Raw genomic sequence first — 19,465 nt, forward strand, 5'->3', positions numbered from 1 at the left:
CTGATTTCTTATGCTTTGGATGCAACATGTATTTCTATTATTTCATTTTTGGAATCTTCTGTTAGTTTTCAGTAGTTTTCATAATATCATGATGACTTGTACTGGGACCAGTCTCATCTATCCATTTCGCTGGGAAATTTGTAGACCTTTTCAGTCTAACAACTCAGGTCTTATAGGTCTAGATATTTTTGAATTTGAAAAAAAAAAAAATTCATACCCCCTTCTTCTCGTTCCTTCATTATTTCTGTTTTTTTCCCCCCATTGCTTTTTTTTTGTTACATTTATTTGTGTGTTCATCCTTTCATCTTTAGAACTCTTGATTTTTTTAAGATAGCCCTCCTGGACAGAATCACTAATTTCCTAATCTTGTCTATCCTATTTTTCTTCTCTTACCTTTTGCTTTACTTTTTGAGAGATTTATTTTCCAACACTTGTGTTCTCTGAATATTCCTCTTTTTATAGTATGTTATTTTTATATTATTGACCCTTTTTGTCCCCATCTTTCAGAATATTAGCAATAACAATTTTTTGAAAATTTCTCCTCTCTATCTTGTCAGTTTTCTCCAACATCCTTTTTATCTTTGGTTTATATTGGTCTCAATCCAATCTAGAATATATTCAGGAGGATTTTTTCAAATATCTGGAGACTATTGACTATCGGTTTATGTTTAAAAGTGCAGACACAAAAACACAAAATAAACAAGCAAAACATTAACTAGAATCTCTGTGCCTAAAGAACACGTATTTACTAGTTGGTTTCACTGTCCAGAACATTCTGTTGGGGGAATCCATCATGATCAGTGTCTTTCAGTTTTTACATGTGGGCTATTCAGATTCCTCAGACAAGAATCTTAATGATTAAAACAGTCAAGTATTAAAAGAAGTTACATATATTAAAGAGAACTTATACATATATATGTATACACACATACATATACACATATTTACAGAGAGGGAGACTTTCTCTTATATCCCCTGCTTTTTAAACTCCTGTTCTTCCTGGTATTTTCAGAAGTTCATCTTTTCCAGAGAATACGCCTCAGGACTTCTATCAGGGTGGAAGAAGCAATCCAGGACTACAGTTCCTTCTTAAACAAACTTCCCATAAAATTTCCACTTTTATTTTCTACTCTGTGAGGTACCTGGTACCCAATTTCTGAGCCTTTCTGGGGTTTGGTGGGGGCAAATGAGTTTTCTTCAAGGCTTTACCATAAGCTTCAGCTTCTTGGGTCTGCGGTGTCTGCCACCACACTCAGTTATCATCTCCTTTTCTAAAATTTTGTAGCTGTCATCTCTAGTTCCATTCTTTTGTCCTAAGGGACTGTGTATCTGCTCAATCTGCCAACTTCTAGACCTGTAATTATTCAGTGGATCTGATTAGGTAGCCTGAAGAATCTCCGAGAGAAGCTCCCTGCATCTGGACAGAGTAGCCACACACATATTTAGCAGTTTTCAGTTCATTTATCAAAACTGTTCTAATCATAGTAAAAAAAAAAAAAAAAAAAATACATCCTATTCTTCAGTCTAAAAGGGATTACAATTAGGAACTGAACAGATTTTTAAAATGTAAGAAAAATTTTACTATGCAATAGTTGCTCACAACCTATGCACGAGAAATAAGTAACAGAATACTCTTAATATGTCTAAGTCAAATCACCGATCATCTTCAAACTAATAATGAAAGCCTATTTAGGCTACCATTAATACCACTCAGTTTTTCCTAGAAATCAATTAAATTTAACATATCTTTTGAATTCTCTTTCTCTTCTTTCTTAAGACTGAGTTTCACTCTGTTGCCCAGGCTGGAGTGCAGTGGTGCAATCAGCTCACTGTAATCCCGAACTTCTGGGATAAAATGATTCTCCTGCCTCAGCCTCCCGAGTAGCTGGTATTACAGGTGTATGCCACCACACCTGGCTATTTTTTTTTTTTTTTGGTAGATATGGGGGTCTCACTATGTTGCCCAGGCTGGTCTCAAACCCTTGGCCTCAAGTAATCCTCCTGCCTTGGCCTCCAAAGTATATGATTATAGGTGTGAGTTACTGTGCCAGGCCCTTCTTTTGAATTCTCAGGCAGTTTTACTATTCTTTGTTATTGCTATTATTTACTTAAAATAAAGTTTATTTACTTGATTTCATTTTTTATCTTATTCCAAACTTGCAATGCCTTCAAGATTTCCTGTTTGTCATATAATTCAATTACCCTAACCAAAATCAGGAGAGCCAGTGACCGGTGCTTAAATTGCAGGTATACCTGGATTATGCTTAGGATTTAATAATTTACACAAGAATATAGAGAACTGTTTTCATGTGTATCAAAACACTTTTTAAATCCAAACGAATCAGTAGAAACTATTTAAACTAATTTCTTCATTTTAGATGTCACAAATTTGAGGATCAGAGAAGCTAACAAAGATCTTACCCAAAAAGTCAAGTATCATACACTGAGCAAAGAGACTGGATCAGGGTGTTAGGACGCTCCCGTGCCCTTTGTACTACCAAACTTTAAGAAAATATTGTCAAATGGGACAAACGCCAAAAGAACAAGATGACTTTTCAAGTAGAAGTTAAAATAATTAACTTTCCATTCAAGTTGGAAAGTTCTAGCATCTGAGATCCTTACATCTTCTTGCAAGCATGCGTTCTCAGATGGTTGGTCACTACCCATGGTAGAAATTTGCCCAACACCATTGCTTTGAAAATTTGTCACATTCATTTTAGCCTTCAGAAGAATTGGATCATACCTGTTGTTCCGGAGGTAAAAATGTAAAGACAAGTAGACTTGAGGAGTGAGACAACATGGCGGCTGCGTGGCACAGGCTCATCAGATGAGGTGCTCAGTTTTTCTTTGAGTGAAATTATGCCTTCTGGAACTGAATCTTTCATCCCCCAAACACTGATATTTTCTGAGAGGCTTGGAAGGATTTCTTCTACAGTTCCAAGCAAATCTAAAAGCCAAAGGGTTGGGAAGAGGTAAGCAAACCTTAAATCTCAAACCATTCACTTTGGAGTTGTTTTGTGTATTTAAACAGGGATCAAATGTAAATAAAATGCTGATTTCTTTCTCATGTTGGATAAGTAATATCACAGCCATTTTATGGTTCTGTTTCAACAGGACCAACTGAAAGGGAAATTTAGTTATTGCCTGACAGACCAATGCAAGCAGTCCAATTCAGACTGAATTTAAGAGACTCTATTATTCAAATTATGGGTTTTCCCCTGCCAAGTTTTAAATAAAACTATTTAAAACTCTGTCTGAATCTAAATTCAGGATACTGCACTGAACATTTTCCTTGAAATACAACTCGGTAGCTAGTTATTTCAAAAAGCTGTCTGTAGGTTACTCTTCAGTTTCACTGTAATGCAAAACATTTGGGGGAATCTCCTGACAGCTCTGAAATTACAAGATCATTGTGGTTTAGAAATCATTCCAAAGCCAAAAGTTAAGTGAGTGGGTACTCCAAAATGGGGGAGGCTGGGAGAGAGAGGCGAAGAGTGAGAAATCACCTACTGGGTACAATGTTTACAATTCACGCTTTGGGTGATGGGCACATCAGAAGCCCAAATCTCACCATTAAGAAATATATCACCTGACTTCAAACTATACTACAAGGCTACAGTAACCAAAACAGCATGGTACTGGTACCAAAACAGAGATATAGACCAATGGAACAGAACAGAGTCCTCAGAAATAATACCACACATCTACAGCCATCTGATCTTTGACAAACCTGAGAAAAACAAGAAATGGGGAAAGGATTTCCTATTTAATAAATGGTGCTGCGAAAATTGGCTGGCCATAAGTAGAAAGCTGAAACTGGATCTTTTCCTTACTCCTTATATGAAAATTAATTCAAGATGGATTAGAGACTTAAATGTTAGACCTAATACCATAAAAACCCTAGAAGAAAACCTAGGTAATACCATTCACGACATAGGCATGGGCAAGGACTTCATGTCTAAAACACCAAAAGCAACGGCAACAAAAGCCAAAATTAACAAATGGGATCTAATTAAACTAAAGAGTTTCTCCACAACAAAAGAAACTACCATCAGAGTAAACAGGCAACCTACAGAATGGGAGAAAATTTTTGCAATCTACTCATCTGACAAAGGGCTAATATCCAGAACCTACAAAAAACTCAAACAAATTTACAAGAAAAAAGCAAACAACCCCATCAAAAAGTGGGCAAAGGATATGAACAGACATTTCTCAAAAGAAGACAGTCATACAGCCAACAGACACGTGAAAAAATGCTCATCATCACTCGCCATCAGAGAAATGCAAATCAAAACCATAATGAGATACCATCTCACACCAGTTAGAATGGCAATCATTAAAAAGTCAGGAAACAACAGGTGCTGGAGAGGATGTGGAGAAATAGGAACACTTTTACACTGTTGGTGGAATTGTAAACTAGTTCAACCATTATGGAAAACAGTATGGCGATTCCTCAAGGATCTAGAACTAGATGTACCATATGACCCAGCCATCCCATTACTGGGTATATACCCAAAGGATTATAAATCATGCTGCTATAAAGACACATGCACATGTATGTTTATTGTGGCACTATTCACAATAGCAAAGACTTGGAATCAACCCAAATGTCCATCAGTGACAGACTGGTTTAAGAAAATGTGGCACATATACACCATGGAATACTATGCAGCCATATAAAAGGATGAGTTTCTGTCCTTTGTAGGGACATGGATGCAGCTGGAAACCATCATTCTCAGCAAAATATCACAAGAACAGTAAACCAAACACCGCGTGTTCTTACCCATAGGTGGGAACTGAACAATGAGATCACTTGGACTCGGGAAGGGGAACATCACACACCGGGGCCTATCATGGGGAGGGGGGAGGGGGGAGGGATTGCATTGGGAGTTATACCTGATGTAAATGATGAGTTGATGGGTGCTAACAAGTTGATGGGTGCAGCACACCAACATGGCACAAGTATACATATGTAACAAACCTGCACGTTATGCACATGTACCCTAGAACTTAAAGTATAATAATAAAAAAAAGAAATATATCTATTTAATAATCCTGCACATATACCCTTTGAATCCATAAAAATAAAAACTAAAATTAAAATTAAAAGCAATTAATTTGTACTAGGTACAGGTCAAACAAATTTTAAGTTAAGTGAGGAGATTTAGAGATTTTCTCTGGATCACGTTAATTAAAGATAAAAGCCTTTGAAAGCAAAAGGGGCAAAAGAATGCCTTCCAGAAAAGGCAGTGAGACCCATGGTGCAAGGGAGGGTGTGACTGGCAGGCAAGAGTGGACCCTCCATCAGCAGCTGTAGGATGCAAGGCCTGGGCAAAACCAAAGTCGACCAGATAAGAAGGAAGAGTAGAAAAGCCTAAAGAATTGGTGTCTTCAGGCCTGAAGGACTTAAGAATCCTGGCAAGGTCAAGGGCCTGGGGCGCAATTCAAAGGTCGGAAAGAAAAAGGATCAAGTTTCTTAGGAAGGATCTGCTACAAGGATAACAAAGGAGCAGCTGTTGAGGTGAGACTATGTTGAGTTAATCTGTGAAACTGAACCAGACCTTCTTGATTTGCCCATTAACCCAGGAAAAAAATATCATCTGTTCAAGAGGGGAGTAGTGGTGGAAAACAAGAGAGACAGAAGGTGGGAATGGGTCCTTGATAAGGAAATAATTACGCACTGAGGTACCCAACACTCTATGGGATACAAAAGAAACAATGTCATCATTCCTATACAGCCTTTTGTGTAAGCAAGTGAAGCATCATTTTTTTCTCCAGAGTAGAGAGGCATGCAATTATTTATATTATTTAAATTTTTTTAAATTAACCACTCCCTTACTTTAGCATGGATCTCTGACATGAAGTTCAACTTTTATATTCTACATGGCAACTCTGATTTTATTTCCTTATTTCTATAATATGCTATACATTCAGAAGGTCCAAGGGATTCCTGAGTGCTATATAGGTTATCTTAAAATCTATATTAATATCCTTGGGGATATTAAACAGTAGTACCCCACTGGCCTTTTGGAGGTAATGCAAGGAAAGTCAAACATTACTGGCAACTACCAGAAGCTAAGAGACAAGAAAAAAATATTGTATACTTCTGTAGGATCTTGACCCTGCTGACACCTTTGTTTTGGACGTCTAGCCCCCAGAACTGTGAGAAAATAAATTTCACTTGTTTTAAGTCACCAAGTTTGTGATACGTCATTATAGCAGCCTTAGGAAACTCATACATCAAGCTCACAAGTTGGTGGATGGTAGAATTAGTAATCTAACCATAGGCGAATTAACTCTAAAACTATAAAATTACCTCATAAAAGAAATAAGTGGAGAAAAAGAAAAAATAATGGTGCTAAATGTAAAACAGATCCAGATCAGCCAGGCCCGGTGGCTCATGCCTGTAATTCCAGTTCTTTGGGAGGCCGAGGCAGGTGGATCACCTGAGGTCAGGAGTTCGAGACCAGCCTGGCCAACATGGTGAAACCCCATCTCTACTACGAATACAAACAAATTAGCCAGGCATGGTGGTGGGTGCCTGTAATCCCCTCTACTTAGGAGACTGAGGCAGGAGAATGGCTTGAACCCAAGAGGAGGAGGTTGCAGTGAGCTGAGATCGCGCCATTGTACTTCAGCCTGTGCAACAAGAGCAAAACTCTGTCTCAAAAAAAAAAAAGACCCAGATCAGAATGCTCAAGTTCTGTACATGAAAATATGGACCTTTACACCTAAAACAAGTATATATTTTCCTAATTTTTACAGAAAATTTTAAAAATAATCACAAGCTATATTCTGCTTTGAGTTTGAATTCAGAGTTCTGCATTAAACATTTCGTTGGAAATATAAATCAGTATCTGGTTCCCTCAAAAGGCCAACTGTCAGTCATTGGGTTAGTTCTACTATAATGCAATACATTGGGGGAAAACTCTTGATTTACTGTCATGAAATCTGTAACCCAGATTGATCACAAAGAAGCAGCAAGAGAAATATGTCAAGTGGGACTAAGCAGCTTATAAATAAAAACTGTATGAAAGTAGAAGGCAACAGAGAAATAATGAAGTTGATATGTGGCAGAAAGTGGGGTTCATAGCCTGAAGATGTCTTATTAATTTTTATTTCTATAACAAAGCTAAGTAAAATGTAAGAGTCCAGGAAAATGCCTAGTTCTACTTAACACACACATCATGCTGCTGCATACAGATTGCTTTGGCAAGATGTGAAAAACCACCAAGGATGATGGGAGGAGTGACAAGTCAGAAACATGAAAATGCTGTATAAGCAAAGGGTCTAGAATTTATTTTTTAATGTTAATTCTAGATTTTGTTGTAATGACTTTTTCTCAGGTTTTGAACTTGTAAGTACAAATCTCTGAACTGACTCATTTTATTACTTTAATTTCAAAAAATCTCATCTGGAATGAGAAATTTCCAGCACAAACTTTTATATGTTCTTACTGATATGTATGTCTAAATTGGGAAAATAAGTGCCAAGAAAGTTAAAATATGATTAAGTGTGGCTCCAAATCTTTGTTGGAATTGTAGAGCCCAAAGAAACTAAGTATGTACCAAGAGTGATACTTTTTACAGCAAGAAAAAAGGAAGTGAGAAGGTTCCTAGGAATCCGAGGAGATACAATGTCATTTCTTTCATAAGTTAAGATTAATTTTATTTAGGTGAAATGCTTAGAATTCTCAAACAGAATTTAGTGTAACCAAATTATTTCTTCAATAGTGGTAGGAAATGTGGGTGAGGATAGAGAAAGCTAAAATAAAACTTTGAAAAGTCATGTAGGGGATAAAAAATCATTATCACTGCCAGTCTTTCTTAATAAAATGAAATCTTGGCCAGGCATGATGGCTCATGCCTATAATCCCAGCACCTTGGGAGGCTGAGGCAGGTGGATCACCTGAGATCAGGAGTTGAAGAACAGCCTGGCCAACATGGTGAAACCCTGTCTCTACTAAAATTACAAAAATTAGCTGGATGTGGTGCTGGGCACCTGTAATCCCAGCTACTAGGGAGACTGAGGCAGGAGAACCGCTTGAGCCTGGGAGGCGGAGGTTGCATTGAGCCAAGATCATGCCACTGCACTCCAGCTTAGGGGACAGAGTGAGACTGCGTCTTAAAATATATATATATATGTCCTTTAACAGTAAATTCTGAATATTGTCTTGACACAAAATAGCATTTGTTTAAATACTTTAAGGAAATGACTTTGTCTCATGAGGATTAATGCTTCAGTGAAATGTATTACCATTGATACCTGTAGAATTGTAAGCATCTCAAAAGAATGATGTATGTTCTCCTCCATCCTTCTGTTCACTCTACCTGGCCACATACCATAGGTGCTAGATAGATCACTGGTTACAGAAACTGAACTTTGTACCATTTTGATCATACACTACTGCAAGAAAATGAGACAGCTGGATTTTCTGGGTTTTTTTGGTTTTTTTTTTTTTTTTTTTTTTTTTTTTTTTTTTTTTTTTTTTTTTGAGATGGAGTCTCCCTCTGTGCTCCAAACTCGAGTGCAGTGCCACAATCTCGGCTCACTACAACCTCTGCTGCCCAGGTTCAAGCAATTCTCCTGCCTCAGCCTCCCAAGTAGCTGGGATTACAGGTGCTGCCACCACACTTTGCTAAATTTTGTATTTTTAGTAGAGACGGGGTTTTCACAATGTTGGCCAGGCTGGTCTCGAGCTCCTGACTTCAGGTGATTCATCCACCTTGGCCTCCCAAAGTGCTGGGATTATAGACATGAGCCACTGCGCCCAGCCCGACAGCTGGATTTTCTATGACCTTTAACAAAGTCTACATTGTAGGCTTAATTTCTGTTTTCAAAGAAGCATGTTCATTCAAAACTTACATATATTTTTCCTCCCACATGCAGTGTACTTTATTAGGTGGGGTTGCAAGTACAAAAATGTTAATTATAATCCCTGCATAAAATCCTTTAGCATTTATTTTACAAACTGATTTCTTGTTTCTTCATCAACATTAGATCTTATTCACATCTTTAAGACTGCAAAATATATGGGTAAAAATTTTATATATCCCTCTAATATGCCATTAGTATGAGTTATATCATTTATGCTGCACTAAAAACTATATTATTCTACATAAAACAAACTAATACTTTCAAAGATATGGGATGGGAATTGATTGATTATAGCTGTTAATACACTGGTAAGAATTTCAACTTTAAACTTTTAGGCACTAATAAACCTAATATGAAATTGAGCTACAAATGGTTAACTTTAGCTTTCCATACTGCAAAGCAACATTAGAATTCAAAGTGAAATTAGAGATCTTGCCACATGCTTATAGTTACCATCCTATTGTGTAGAGCAGTTCAACAGGCTTGTCACATGATGCACGGTAGCTATGGTTTCTAAGAAAATTGATGCTTAAATGAACAATGTCTTCAAACAATTCGTATTGAGCTATAGATATTAATACTTCATATAAGGTCCAAAAATTCACTTTATCATGACTAATATGCCAGCTATTTATACAAATATTAGTTTATTAATAATCATACTAACTCTAGGGAGTATCTTTTATCTTCATTTTAAGGAGACTGAACATAAGGAATTTGAAGGCAATTGAACATTAGAAAAAACTGACTGACCTGCATAAGTTAATACATGATAGAGTTTGTGTTTTCATTCAAATATACTAGACTTCAAAATCTATCCTGTTAACTTTAAGACCTATACTACTACATTGCCATTCATTACATGTATCTTTAAAATCAGTTATCTAAACATGATTTATTAAATAATTCTTCTCTTTTCCATTGGTAACTCAGGCTGTTCCACTCAATTCTCTGTCTAGTTTTGTGATATTATAATTTTTAATAAGTATAGCTTTAAAATATCTTTATAGAGCTGGTAGTATTAGTAATTTCTCATTAAACATTATTTCAAAAAATTATTTCCCTATTTCACCCATTTTTCAACACAAAGCTTGCAATTAGGTTGTCAAAAACCCATTGTTCTGATACAGTTTAGAAGTTAAGCTATTTGACTTGCTTTTCCTGTTAGTGGATATTATATGTGCTTTAACAACAATACTCAAAGAACGCTGGAGAAAATGGCTTATTTGACTTAGTTTTCAAACTATCATTTGTGAAGTTAAAAATAATTTTAGATTGCTTTTGCTATATCATATCTTTCCTCTTGATATAAAATAAAAACTAATAATAGTGTTAGAAAAATATATCAAAATACATATTTGGACAGCTTGCAATACACTGCTGTTGAAATCAACATCTGAAAGTCATGTTAACCTGACTAAATAATTTTATTCGAACACAAGCTGATTAAACTTCTATTCCTCTTGGATTTTTCATGTATTGCTTGCCAAGATAATTTAAAGATTTGTGAATCAAATTGCTTATGCATCAATCATGTTATATTCAGTTCTGACAAATATAAATTATTTTTCCTTAAAAATATAAGGATTCAACATGAAGTGTTGGCTTTATTATTTGTTTATGGGAGCAGGGATTGGAACCTGTGAGAAGGGAGTGAAGAACAAGAAAAGTTAACACCTGGAATATAGGAAAATTGCCCAAGAATGGGTTCCAACTTACACTGTGAACCCCACCAGCTTAAAAACAAAAACATACAGTTTCAGGAAAACACTGGAATTCTGGATTGATTCCCTAGAGTACAGGATTTTTAGCCAGAGAGTCTGGATTCAAACAGCATGTCTGACACTTGCTAGTTGTGTGACCTTGGACAAGTCGCTTCATTTATCTGAGTCTCCCTCTCCTCTTTTGAAAAGTGATTCCATACAACTTATACAGTTGTCGAGATAATTAAATGGAATACATAAACCATTCATTATGGTGCCTGACCCAGAATTAGTCCTCCTTAAATGGTGTCTGCAGGGGTTGTTGTTATTACTACTACTGTTGGTTGTGAAGATGATGATGATGATGATGATGATGATGATGATGATGATGATGTTGATGACATACAATAAGCTCAAGCTCATTAAATAGAAAGTTGAAGGCTGAAAAGAGGAGATCATAGACCCTGGAAGGGAGAGAAACAGATTGGGAACCCAGGTCCTTAAATGGGAGAAGTGCTTCTAGTGATTCTGACGTGTTTTGTTTCCAAGTCAGACCATGCCCTTCCTCTTCCTACCCAAAGTAACCAGGCAGGGTGAGCTGGGGCTCACTTAACATAGCAAAGTTCTCAAGGAGTGAGATATAAAATTGATGAATAACAGAAGCACAAATCTTTCTATTGCAATAACATATTTTTCTCTGACATGATTTAACTGGCCTGAATATATGCATACAAGTTTCTAAGTGGGTTTATGTGTTTTCACCCTCAGTTGTTCCCACATTTTTGAGGGGAGCAGATGGAATATTATTATAACATAATGTATACATTATATTATTATAACCAAAATTACACAAAAAAAGAAAAAGTCAAACATTTAATTTGATGGTATTTTGAACACATCACCTGTTGTCAATGAATAATTATTACTGAAATGGCACAGGAAGGCATATTGCATCTGGCTTGCTATTTTTCAGTAAGAAAGGGGTGAAATTAGAAGAGTAAATGCAGATGAAAGCCATCTACAGACAGACTCATTAGTAAGTAAATGATATATATATTTATATATATAGTATATTATATATAAATACATAAATATATACATACACATAAAATATATATATACACACACATAAAATATATATATATATTTAAAAGGCAGTGAATACTAAGGTAGTATTTCTGCAAGACTCAGACCCCATCAGGGCTATTTCCCTCATGACCTCTTAGCTATTAACAGTAGAAGAACCCTCTTCTTTTTGGCCAGAAAAGAGCTAGTGACCTCACTCCAAACCTATATCTGAGAGCATTCCAACCTTGGCCACTGAGGGTTGGGAAGTAGTTATGGATGTACTGCTACTGGAGAGGAAAAGAAAGCTATTTAAAGTCAACTCACTAGGGTTGTGTAACACACTATGTGGGTTTCCCTCCATATAACAAATCTCAAATGAAGAGACCTGGGCAAAAGTGACTTCTTACTATGGGTGGCTGTCTCTGCCATTATGTAGTTAAAAATAATGATTGCATCCATTTGTTGAATATACTTTATGATTCTGGTATTCTGTAGGGTTCTTTACATTTAATTCACACAAGACCCAATGATAATCATTGATCAAACCTATGTGATATAGCCTACTACACACCTAGGCTGTACGATATAGCCTAATGCTCTGCTCCTAGGCTACAAACCTGTACACCATATTACTGTGCTGAAAACATTGCAGGCAATTCTAACACAGTAATACGTGTTTGTGTATTTAAATATTATCTGAACCTAGAAAAAGGTACAATAAACATAGAGTATTACAATCTTATGGGACCATCATCACATATGCATTCTATTGCTGGCTTTATAATGATTTTACCTTCTATTTTTAAGTTATACCTCCTGGAACTATGTATTCAGGCATTTCCATGTAGCTTCAAATAATAGTGTAGTTTGAAAGAGAACCTTAAACATATTGTTTTGGTACATTTTAGAAAAATTCTATTTTTCATAAGTTATATAGAACCAATTGCAAACAGGTTTCTTAGGCCACGCCAGATAATGTGCACTGTGATAGGTGAAGTTTCCATCATGGCTGGTATCTGATAACTGTCTTTAGGAATAAGCCAAAGGAAAAGGTTTCAGCTAAACCACCAGGCAAATGCTATTATTGTTATTGTCACTAGCAAAAATAAGTTGCCATGTACTCAAGGCTAACTAAAAGGTAATCTCAGTGGTTTGGGGAGACACAGGATTTTTATTTCTTATGAAGAGAAATCTGAAATGCTTCAAAATATGTTGAAACACAAAATAATATAAAATCTAAATTGAAAGAGTTCAGGGTAATTGAATATTTTTTTAAAGGTCTCTATTTATAATTATAATGATTTAACATGTGGTGTATTAAGAAAGGATGGAGAATAAAATATATACTATATGCAAGTAAATCTGAAACCTTGTGGGTGCCCACTATGTCTAAAGCACTTTGTACCTTTTGGGAGTGATGATTAGTAACATTGACATCAACACAACAAGGAAATCACAACCATATCACCACCCTCAAAACCAGTTACCAAATGAACAGTAGAGTGGACAACTTTTTGCAAAAATATGCAAAGTAAATTAAAAGTTAGCAAGTGTTCATGTGTATCTCATAGTTTTTATTATGCCATTCATTCACTCATTCATTCAGGTAATAAATATTTGTTGAATATCTCCTTTGTGATAAGTCCTGAAAATTTAGCAGTGAACAAATTTCCTCAGTTCAAGAATTTACAGCCTACCACACAACTACGTGGAAACTGAACAACCTGCTCCTGAATGACTACTGGGTACATAACGAAATGAAGGCAGAAATAAAGATGTTCTTTGAAACCGATGAGAACAAAGACATAACATACCAGAATCTCTGGGACACATTTAAAGCAATGTGTAGAGGGAAATTTTTAGCACTAAATGCCCACAAGAGAAAGCAGGAAAGATCTAAAAATGACACCCTAACATCACAATTAAAAGAACTAGAGAAGCAAGAGCAAACACATTCAAAAGCTAGCAGAAGGCAAGAAATAACCAAGATCAGAGCAGAACAGAATGAGATAGAGACACAAAAAACCCTTCAAAAAATCAATGAATCCAGGAGCTGCTTTTTTGAAAAGATCAACAAAATTGATAGACAACTAGCAAGACTAATAAAGAAGAAAAGAAACAAGATTCAAATAGATGCAATGAAAAATGATAAAGTGGATATAACCACCAATCACGCAGAAACATAAACTACCATCAGAGAATACTATAAACAACTCTATGCAAATAAACTGAAAAATCTAGAAGAAATGGATAAATTCCTGGACACATATACCATTCCAAGAGTGAACCAGGAAGAAGTTGAATCTCTGAATAGACCAATAACAGGCTCTGAAATTGAGGCAATAATTAATAGCCTACCAACCAAAAAAAGTGCAGAACAAGATGGGTTCACATCCAAATTCTACCAGAGGTAGAAAGAGGAGTTGGTACCATTCCTTCCGAAACTATTCCAATCAATAGAAAAAAGATGAAATCCTCCCTAACTCATGAGGCCAGCATCATCCTGATACCAAAGCATGGCAGAGACACAACAGAAAAAGAGAATTTTAGATCAATACCCCTGATGAACATCGATGCAAAAATCCTCAATAAAATACTGGCAAACCTTATCCAGCAGCATATCAAAAAGCTTATCCAACATGATCAAGTTGGCTTCATCCCTTCGATGCAAGGCTGGTTCAACACATGCAAATCAATAAACTTAATCCATCATATAAACAGAACCAAAGACAAAAACCACATGAATATCTCAATAGATGCAGAAAAGCCTTCAAAAAAATTAAACAGCCCTTCATGCCAAAAACTCTCAATAAATTAGGTATTAATGGGACATATCTCAAAATAGTAAGAACTATTTATGACAAACGCATAGCCAATATCATACTGAATGGGCAAAAACTGGAAGCATTCCCTTTGAAAACTGGCACAAGACAGGGATGCCCTCTCTCACCCCTCCTATTCAATGTAGTGTTGGAAATCCTGGCCAGGGCAATCAGGCAGGAGAAAGAAATAAAGTGTATTCAATTAGGAAAAGAGGAAGTCAAATTGTCCCTGTTTGAAGATGACATGATTATATATTTAGAAAACCCCATCATCTCAGCCCAAAATCTCCTTAATCTGATAAGCAACTTCAGCAAAGTCTCAGGATACAAAATCAATGGGCAAAAATCACAAGCATTCCTATACACCAATAACAGAGAGCCAATTCATGAGTGAACTTCCATTCACAATTGTTTCAAAGAGAATAAAACACCTAGGAATTCAACTAACAAGGGATGTGAAGGACCCCTTCAAGGAGAACGACAAACCACTGCTCAGTGAAATAAAAGAGGACACAAACAAATGGAAGGACATTCCATGCTCATGGATAGGAAGAATCAATATCGTGAAAATGGCCATACTGCCCAAGGTTATTTATAGATTCAATGCCATCCCTACCAAGCTACCAATGACTTTCATCACAGAATTGGATAAAACTACTTTAAAGTTCACATGGAGCCAAAAAAAAGCCCACATTGCCAAGACAATCCTAAGTAAAAAGAACAAAGCTGGAGGAATCATGCTAAATGACTTCAAACTATAATACAGGGCTATAGCAACCAAAACAGCATGATATTAGTAACAAAACAGAGAGAGACTAATGGAACAAAACAGAGACCTCAGAAATAATAACACACATCTACAATCATCTGATCTTTGAAAAACCTGACAAAAACAAGAAGTGGGGAAAGGATTCCCTATTTAATTAATAGTGCTGGGAAAACTGGCTAGCCATATGTAGAAAGCTGAAACTGGACCTCTTCCTTACACCTTATACAAAAATTAACTCAAGGTGGATTAAAGACTTAAATGTTAGACCTAAAACCATAAAAACCCTAGAAGAAAACCTAGGCAATACCATTCAGGACATAGGCATGGGCAAGGACTTCAGGACAAAACACCAAAAGCAATGGCAACAAAAGCCAAAATTGACAAATGAGATCTAATTAAACTAAAGAGCTTCTGCACAGCAAAAGAAACTACCATCAGAGTGAACAGGCAACCTACAGAATGGGGGAAAATTTTTACAATCTACCCATCTGACAAACGGCTAATATCCAGAATCTACAAAGAACTTCAACAAATTTACAAGAAAAAAAATCAAACAACTCCATCAAAAAGTGGCGAAGGATATGAACAGACATTTCTCAAATGAAGACATGTATGCAACCAACAGACACATGAAAAAATGCTCATCATCCCTGGCCCTCAGAGAAATGCAAATCAAAACCACAATGAGATCCCATCTCACACCAGTTAGAATGGCTAAAAAGTCAGGAAACAGGTGCTGGAGAGGATGTGGAGAAACAGGAACACTTTTACACTGTTGGTGAGACTGTAAACTAGTTCAACCATTGTGGAAGACAGTGTGGCGATTCCTCAAGGATCTAGAAATAGAAATACCATTTGACCCAGCCATCCCATTACTGGGTATATACCCAAAGGATTCTAAATCATGCTGCTATAAAGACACATGCACACATATGTTTATTGCAGCACTATTCACAATAGCAAAGACTTAGAATCAACCCAAATGTCCATCAATGATAGACTGCATTAAAAAAATGTGGCACATGTACACCATGGAATACTATGCAGCCGTAAAAAACGATGAGTTCATGTCCTTTGTAGGGACATGGATGAAGCTGGAAACCATCATTCTGAGCAAACTATCAAAAGGACAGAAAACCAAATACCGCATGTTCTCACTCATAGGTGGGAATTGAACAATGAGAACACTTGACCACAGGGTGGGGAGCATCACACACTGGGGCCTGTCATTGGGTTGGGGGCAGGGGGAGGGATAGCATTAGGAGATATACCTAATGTAAATGATGAGTTAATGGGTGCAGCACACCAACATCGCACGTGTATACATATGTAATAAACCTGCACGTTGTGCGCATGTACCCTAGAACTTAAAGTATTATAATAAATAAATAAATACATAAATAAGAAAAAGTAAACATTTGCCACTTTATCAGACCACAAGTTAAACTGAAAAGAACTAGGAAGAGTGATAGCCTTGAAGGGCTAGCCCATTTTCCGTATACTGCCTAACTCATTTTTGTTTGATATATAAATATTATATGATAAAGGTTATTTGAAAAGTTCTATACCTTAGAGATCACCAGCGTGTAAATATATTTTTCCATATTGTTCTGTGAGTTTAAAAACTTCATACAAGATATTGGTATGTATCTATTAATCTAAAATACTTAAATATTTTCATTATGATCCTTGCAATTGATCTTCCTCTTTCTGCACCTTCCTTCCCCATTGAAGAAGAATCTGCATCTACCATTTAGATTACACCAAATAAGTATCATTTTTCATATTTCAATTCTATTTCATTAAGCAACCCATCTTCCTAGGTTCTTTACTAATTAGCCACTAAATCCCAGGCTTTTCTTTACAGTTAAGTGTAAATATGTGTAGCGTAAGATGTCCTAACTCCAAGGTAGGGGGAGGAGGAAGGGTAGAACTTAGTGAAAAAAAGAAAAAGATGCACGCATGGATCAGAAGAAGAAATAGAAAGGGTCCTAGAGTCTGCCAAGAGCCCATCTTCTGGCTCACAGGTGGGAGCACAACCTTGCTAGGCAAGTCCTAGCTTGCAGACACTATAAAATAGGAGCAGACATGAAGAAAGGAATTCATGTACTTTCCATTAAACGTATCTCTTCTGCAAATGCAGTCATCCCTGATAAAGTACAATTAGAGGTAGGTAGGTGTGTCACAATGAAGTCAGATAACTTTCCTATTCATCATTTTGTCAGAGCTGATAAAATTTAGAACTGACCAAGTTCTCTCTGTGTGTTCGTGCACTCACTGAAGGTACCAATAGCAGTAAAACTGTCCCTGTGTCAAAATGGTAGGAAGCAGAGATTTCATACAAGTTTTGTGAAACTGCGTGCCTGAACGGAGGAGACAGGTGTTAAACTAGCATAGAATTGTAAAACTATTTTGTACTCTTAACATGCACACTTCACTCACCCAAAATATTAGTTATGAATTATCCTAAAGAAAAAAAATATAGGTAGGAAAGCAGGTGGGTTGCCATTCTGTATAAGCAGACCACACCCCATACTCTACCTGCGCCCACCACTAGGGCTCTAGGCCCACAGGTGCGGATGCAATTCAGGAGGGAGTTGGAGCGAATGTTGGAGTTGAGAAAGGCCACCACGCAGCCCAGCTTGGCGAGGCCGAACCACACGTGAACGAAGTCCGGCTCATTGCTCATCAGTACAGCCACGGTGTCCCCCTTTTTCAGAGAGGAATGGTTCAGGAAAACACGGGCCACTCTGCTGCTCCTTTTGTCTACATCCTGATAGGTGTAGATGTCTCCTTCATAGATGATGAAAGGTTTCCGAGGTTGTCTTTTGGCATGACTCAAGAATTTATCCAGCACAGTCACCAGCTCCCCTCTCTTTTCGTACTTCTTCAGCCGAATTATAATGAGCACCACCTTCACCAGGAATAAGAAGTCATCCCAAAAGTAAGGGAACAGGAGTTTCTGCACGAAGTGCAGGAGGACCATTCCAGCCCCTAGAACTGTTAGCCACGACAGAAGCATGGGGGCCACGGGGCCAGAAGGCAGCTCTGATCTCAGCCCCACCAGCGTCCTTCTCTTCCAGGCACAGTTCTCCGCGGAGACCGCCGGTCCTCACTACTCAGGGCTTACACCTGAAGTTCTTGTCAGCTTTTCCGGGGCGGAACGGGGTGGGGAGGAATCCTGAGAAACAGAATCAGAGCTTTGCACTGAAAAGGTCGCCCCAAGTGGTGCTGAAGATTAATCTTGGGTCACTGGGCGGCTAGAGAGCAGGGAGCCTCCGACTCCTGCGAGAAACCAACACAGCCACCCTCAGGGGTCTCGGAATCTACGACCCCAGCGCTGCGCCCTCGCCTCCCAACCGCGGCAGCGGCCCGTGCTCTGCGGCTTCTCCAGGACTTTCCTATCCTCTTCTCTGTGAGGGCTGGGTCAGTCCTCCCTGATTCTGCGACCCTAAACAAACCTCACCACCCTCAGAAGAAGGTCCAGCGACAGAAGCTTTTCTCCTCTCAGGTAGTCCTTCCCGCGATCTTGAGTTGGAGGCTGAATTCCAGCCGAGAAAAGCTGGGGTGACGATGACTGAGAAGCGCAGTGATTTACAGTCTCTACGCACCAGAAACCGCGCAGGGGCTCAGGACCACGCCTCGGCCCGTGGCCGCAGGGCCAGCGAGTTCCGGGACTCCTGAGCGCTGCCCGCGTCCAGCCACGCCCAGCCCCGCCCAGTCCCTCGGATGCAACGGGTCCCGGAGAACTGCTCCTAGGTGACCCAAGCGCCCACTGGAAGGGGCCGCCCCTACCCCAGCCGCAGCTCGCACTCGGAGTGTCCTTAGGCTGGCCTAGTGTATCTCTTCTCCGAATCGCGGCAGGAGCGTTGCTCCCCTCCTTCGGCCTCCAGGCTCAGGGCCAGCTACTTCCCCTGGAGTGCCGCAGCTGGAACTGCCTGGGCGCCTCCGCCAGCGGGTCCCTGGGCGCGCGCCTGGAGAGGTGTGTCGCGCCGACCTGCTCACACCCCAGGGAGGAAGCCCGCGACTGGCGTCTCCGGCGGGGAAGAATGTGACAGTCCCGTGGGGGGAAACCTAGGGATCTGGAAGGCTTGGGGTCACAGGAGAACCAGGGTTGGTGGAATTGGGCGGCGCGGGGGCCCTGGCGAAGCTGGTAAGGTAGAACAGTGTCGCACAAAAGGTCATCCATTGAACCAATTAATAACTAGAGAATGGAAAGAAAAGCA

At 38.3% G+C, this 19,465-nt stretch overlaps 1 protein-coding gene across 1 annotated transcript in view; it reads right to left on the minus strand.

Moving 5' to 3' along the window:
• SLC27A6 (solute carrier family 27 member 6) overlaps positions 1-19,262 on the minus strand; it is a 65,704-nt gene extending 46,442 nt beyond the window's left edge. The window contains exons 1-3 of the mRNA XM_026454499.1: positions 18,701-19,262; positions 17,781-18,524; positions 2,744-2,947 (exon numbers count right to left, since the gene is read on the minus strand). Coding sequence (XP_026310284.1) covers positions 2,744-2,947; positions 17,781-18,261 — 685 coding nt within the window. The 5' untranslated portion in view covers positions 18,262-18,524; positions 18,701-19,262. The remainder of the gene's footprint in view (positions 1-2,743; positions 2,948-17,780; positions 18,525-18,700) is intronic.
• Positions 19,263-19,465: the final 203 nt, after the last annotated feature.

This window comes from Piliocolobus tephrosceles, chromosome 4, assembly GCF_002776525.5.
Source record: "Piliocolobus tephrosceles isolate RC106 chromosome 4, ASM277652v3, whole genome shotgun sequence".
Classification (NCBI taxonomy): Eukaryota; Metazoa; Chordata; class Mammalia; order Primates; family Cercopithecidae; genus Piliocolobus; species Piliocolobus tephrosceles.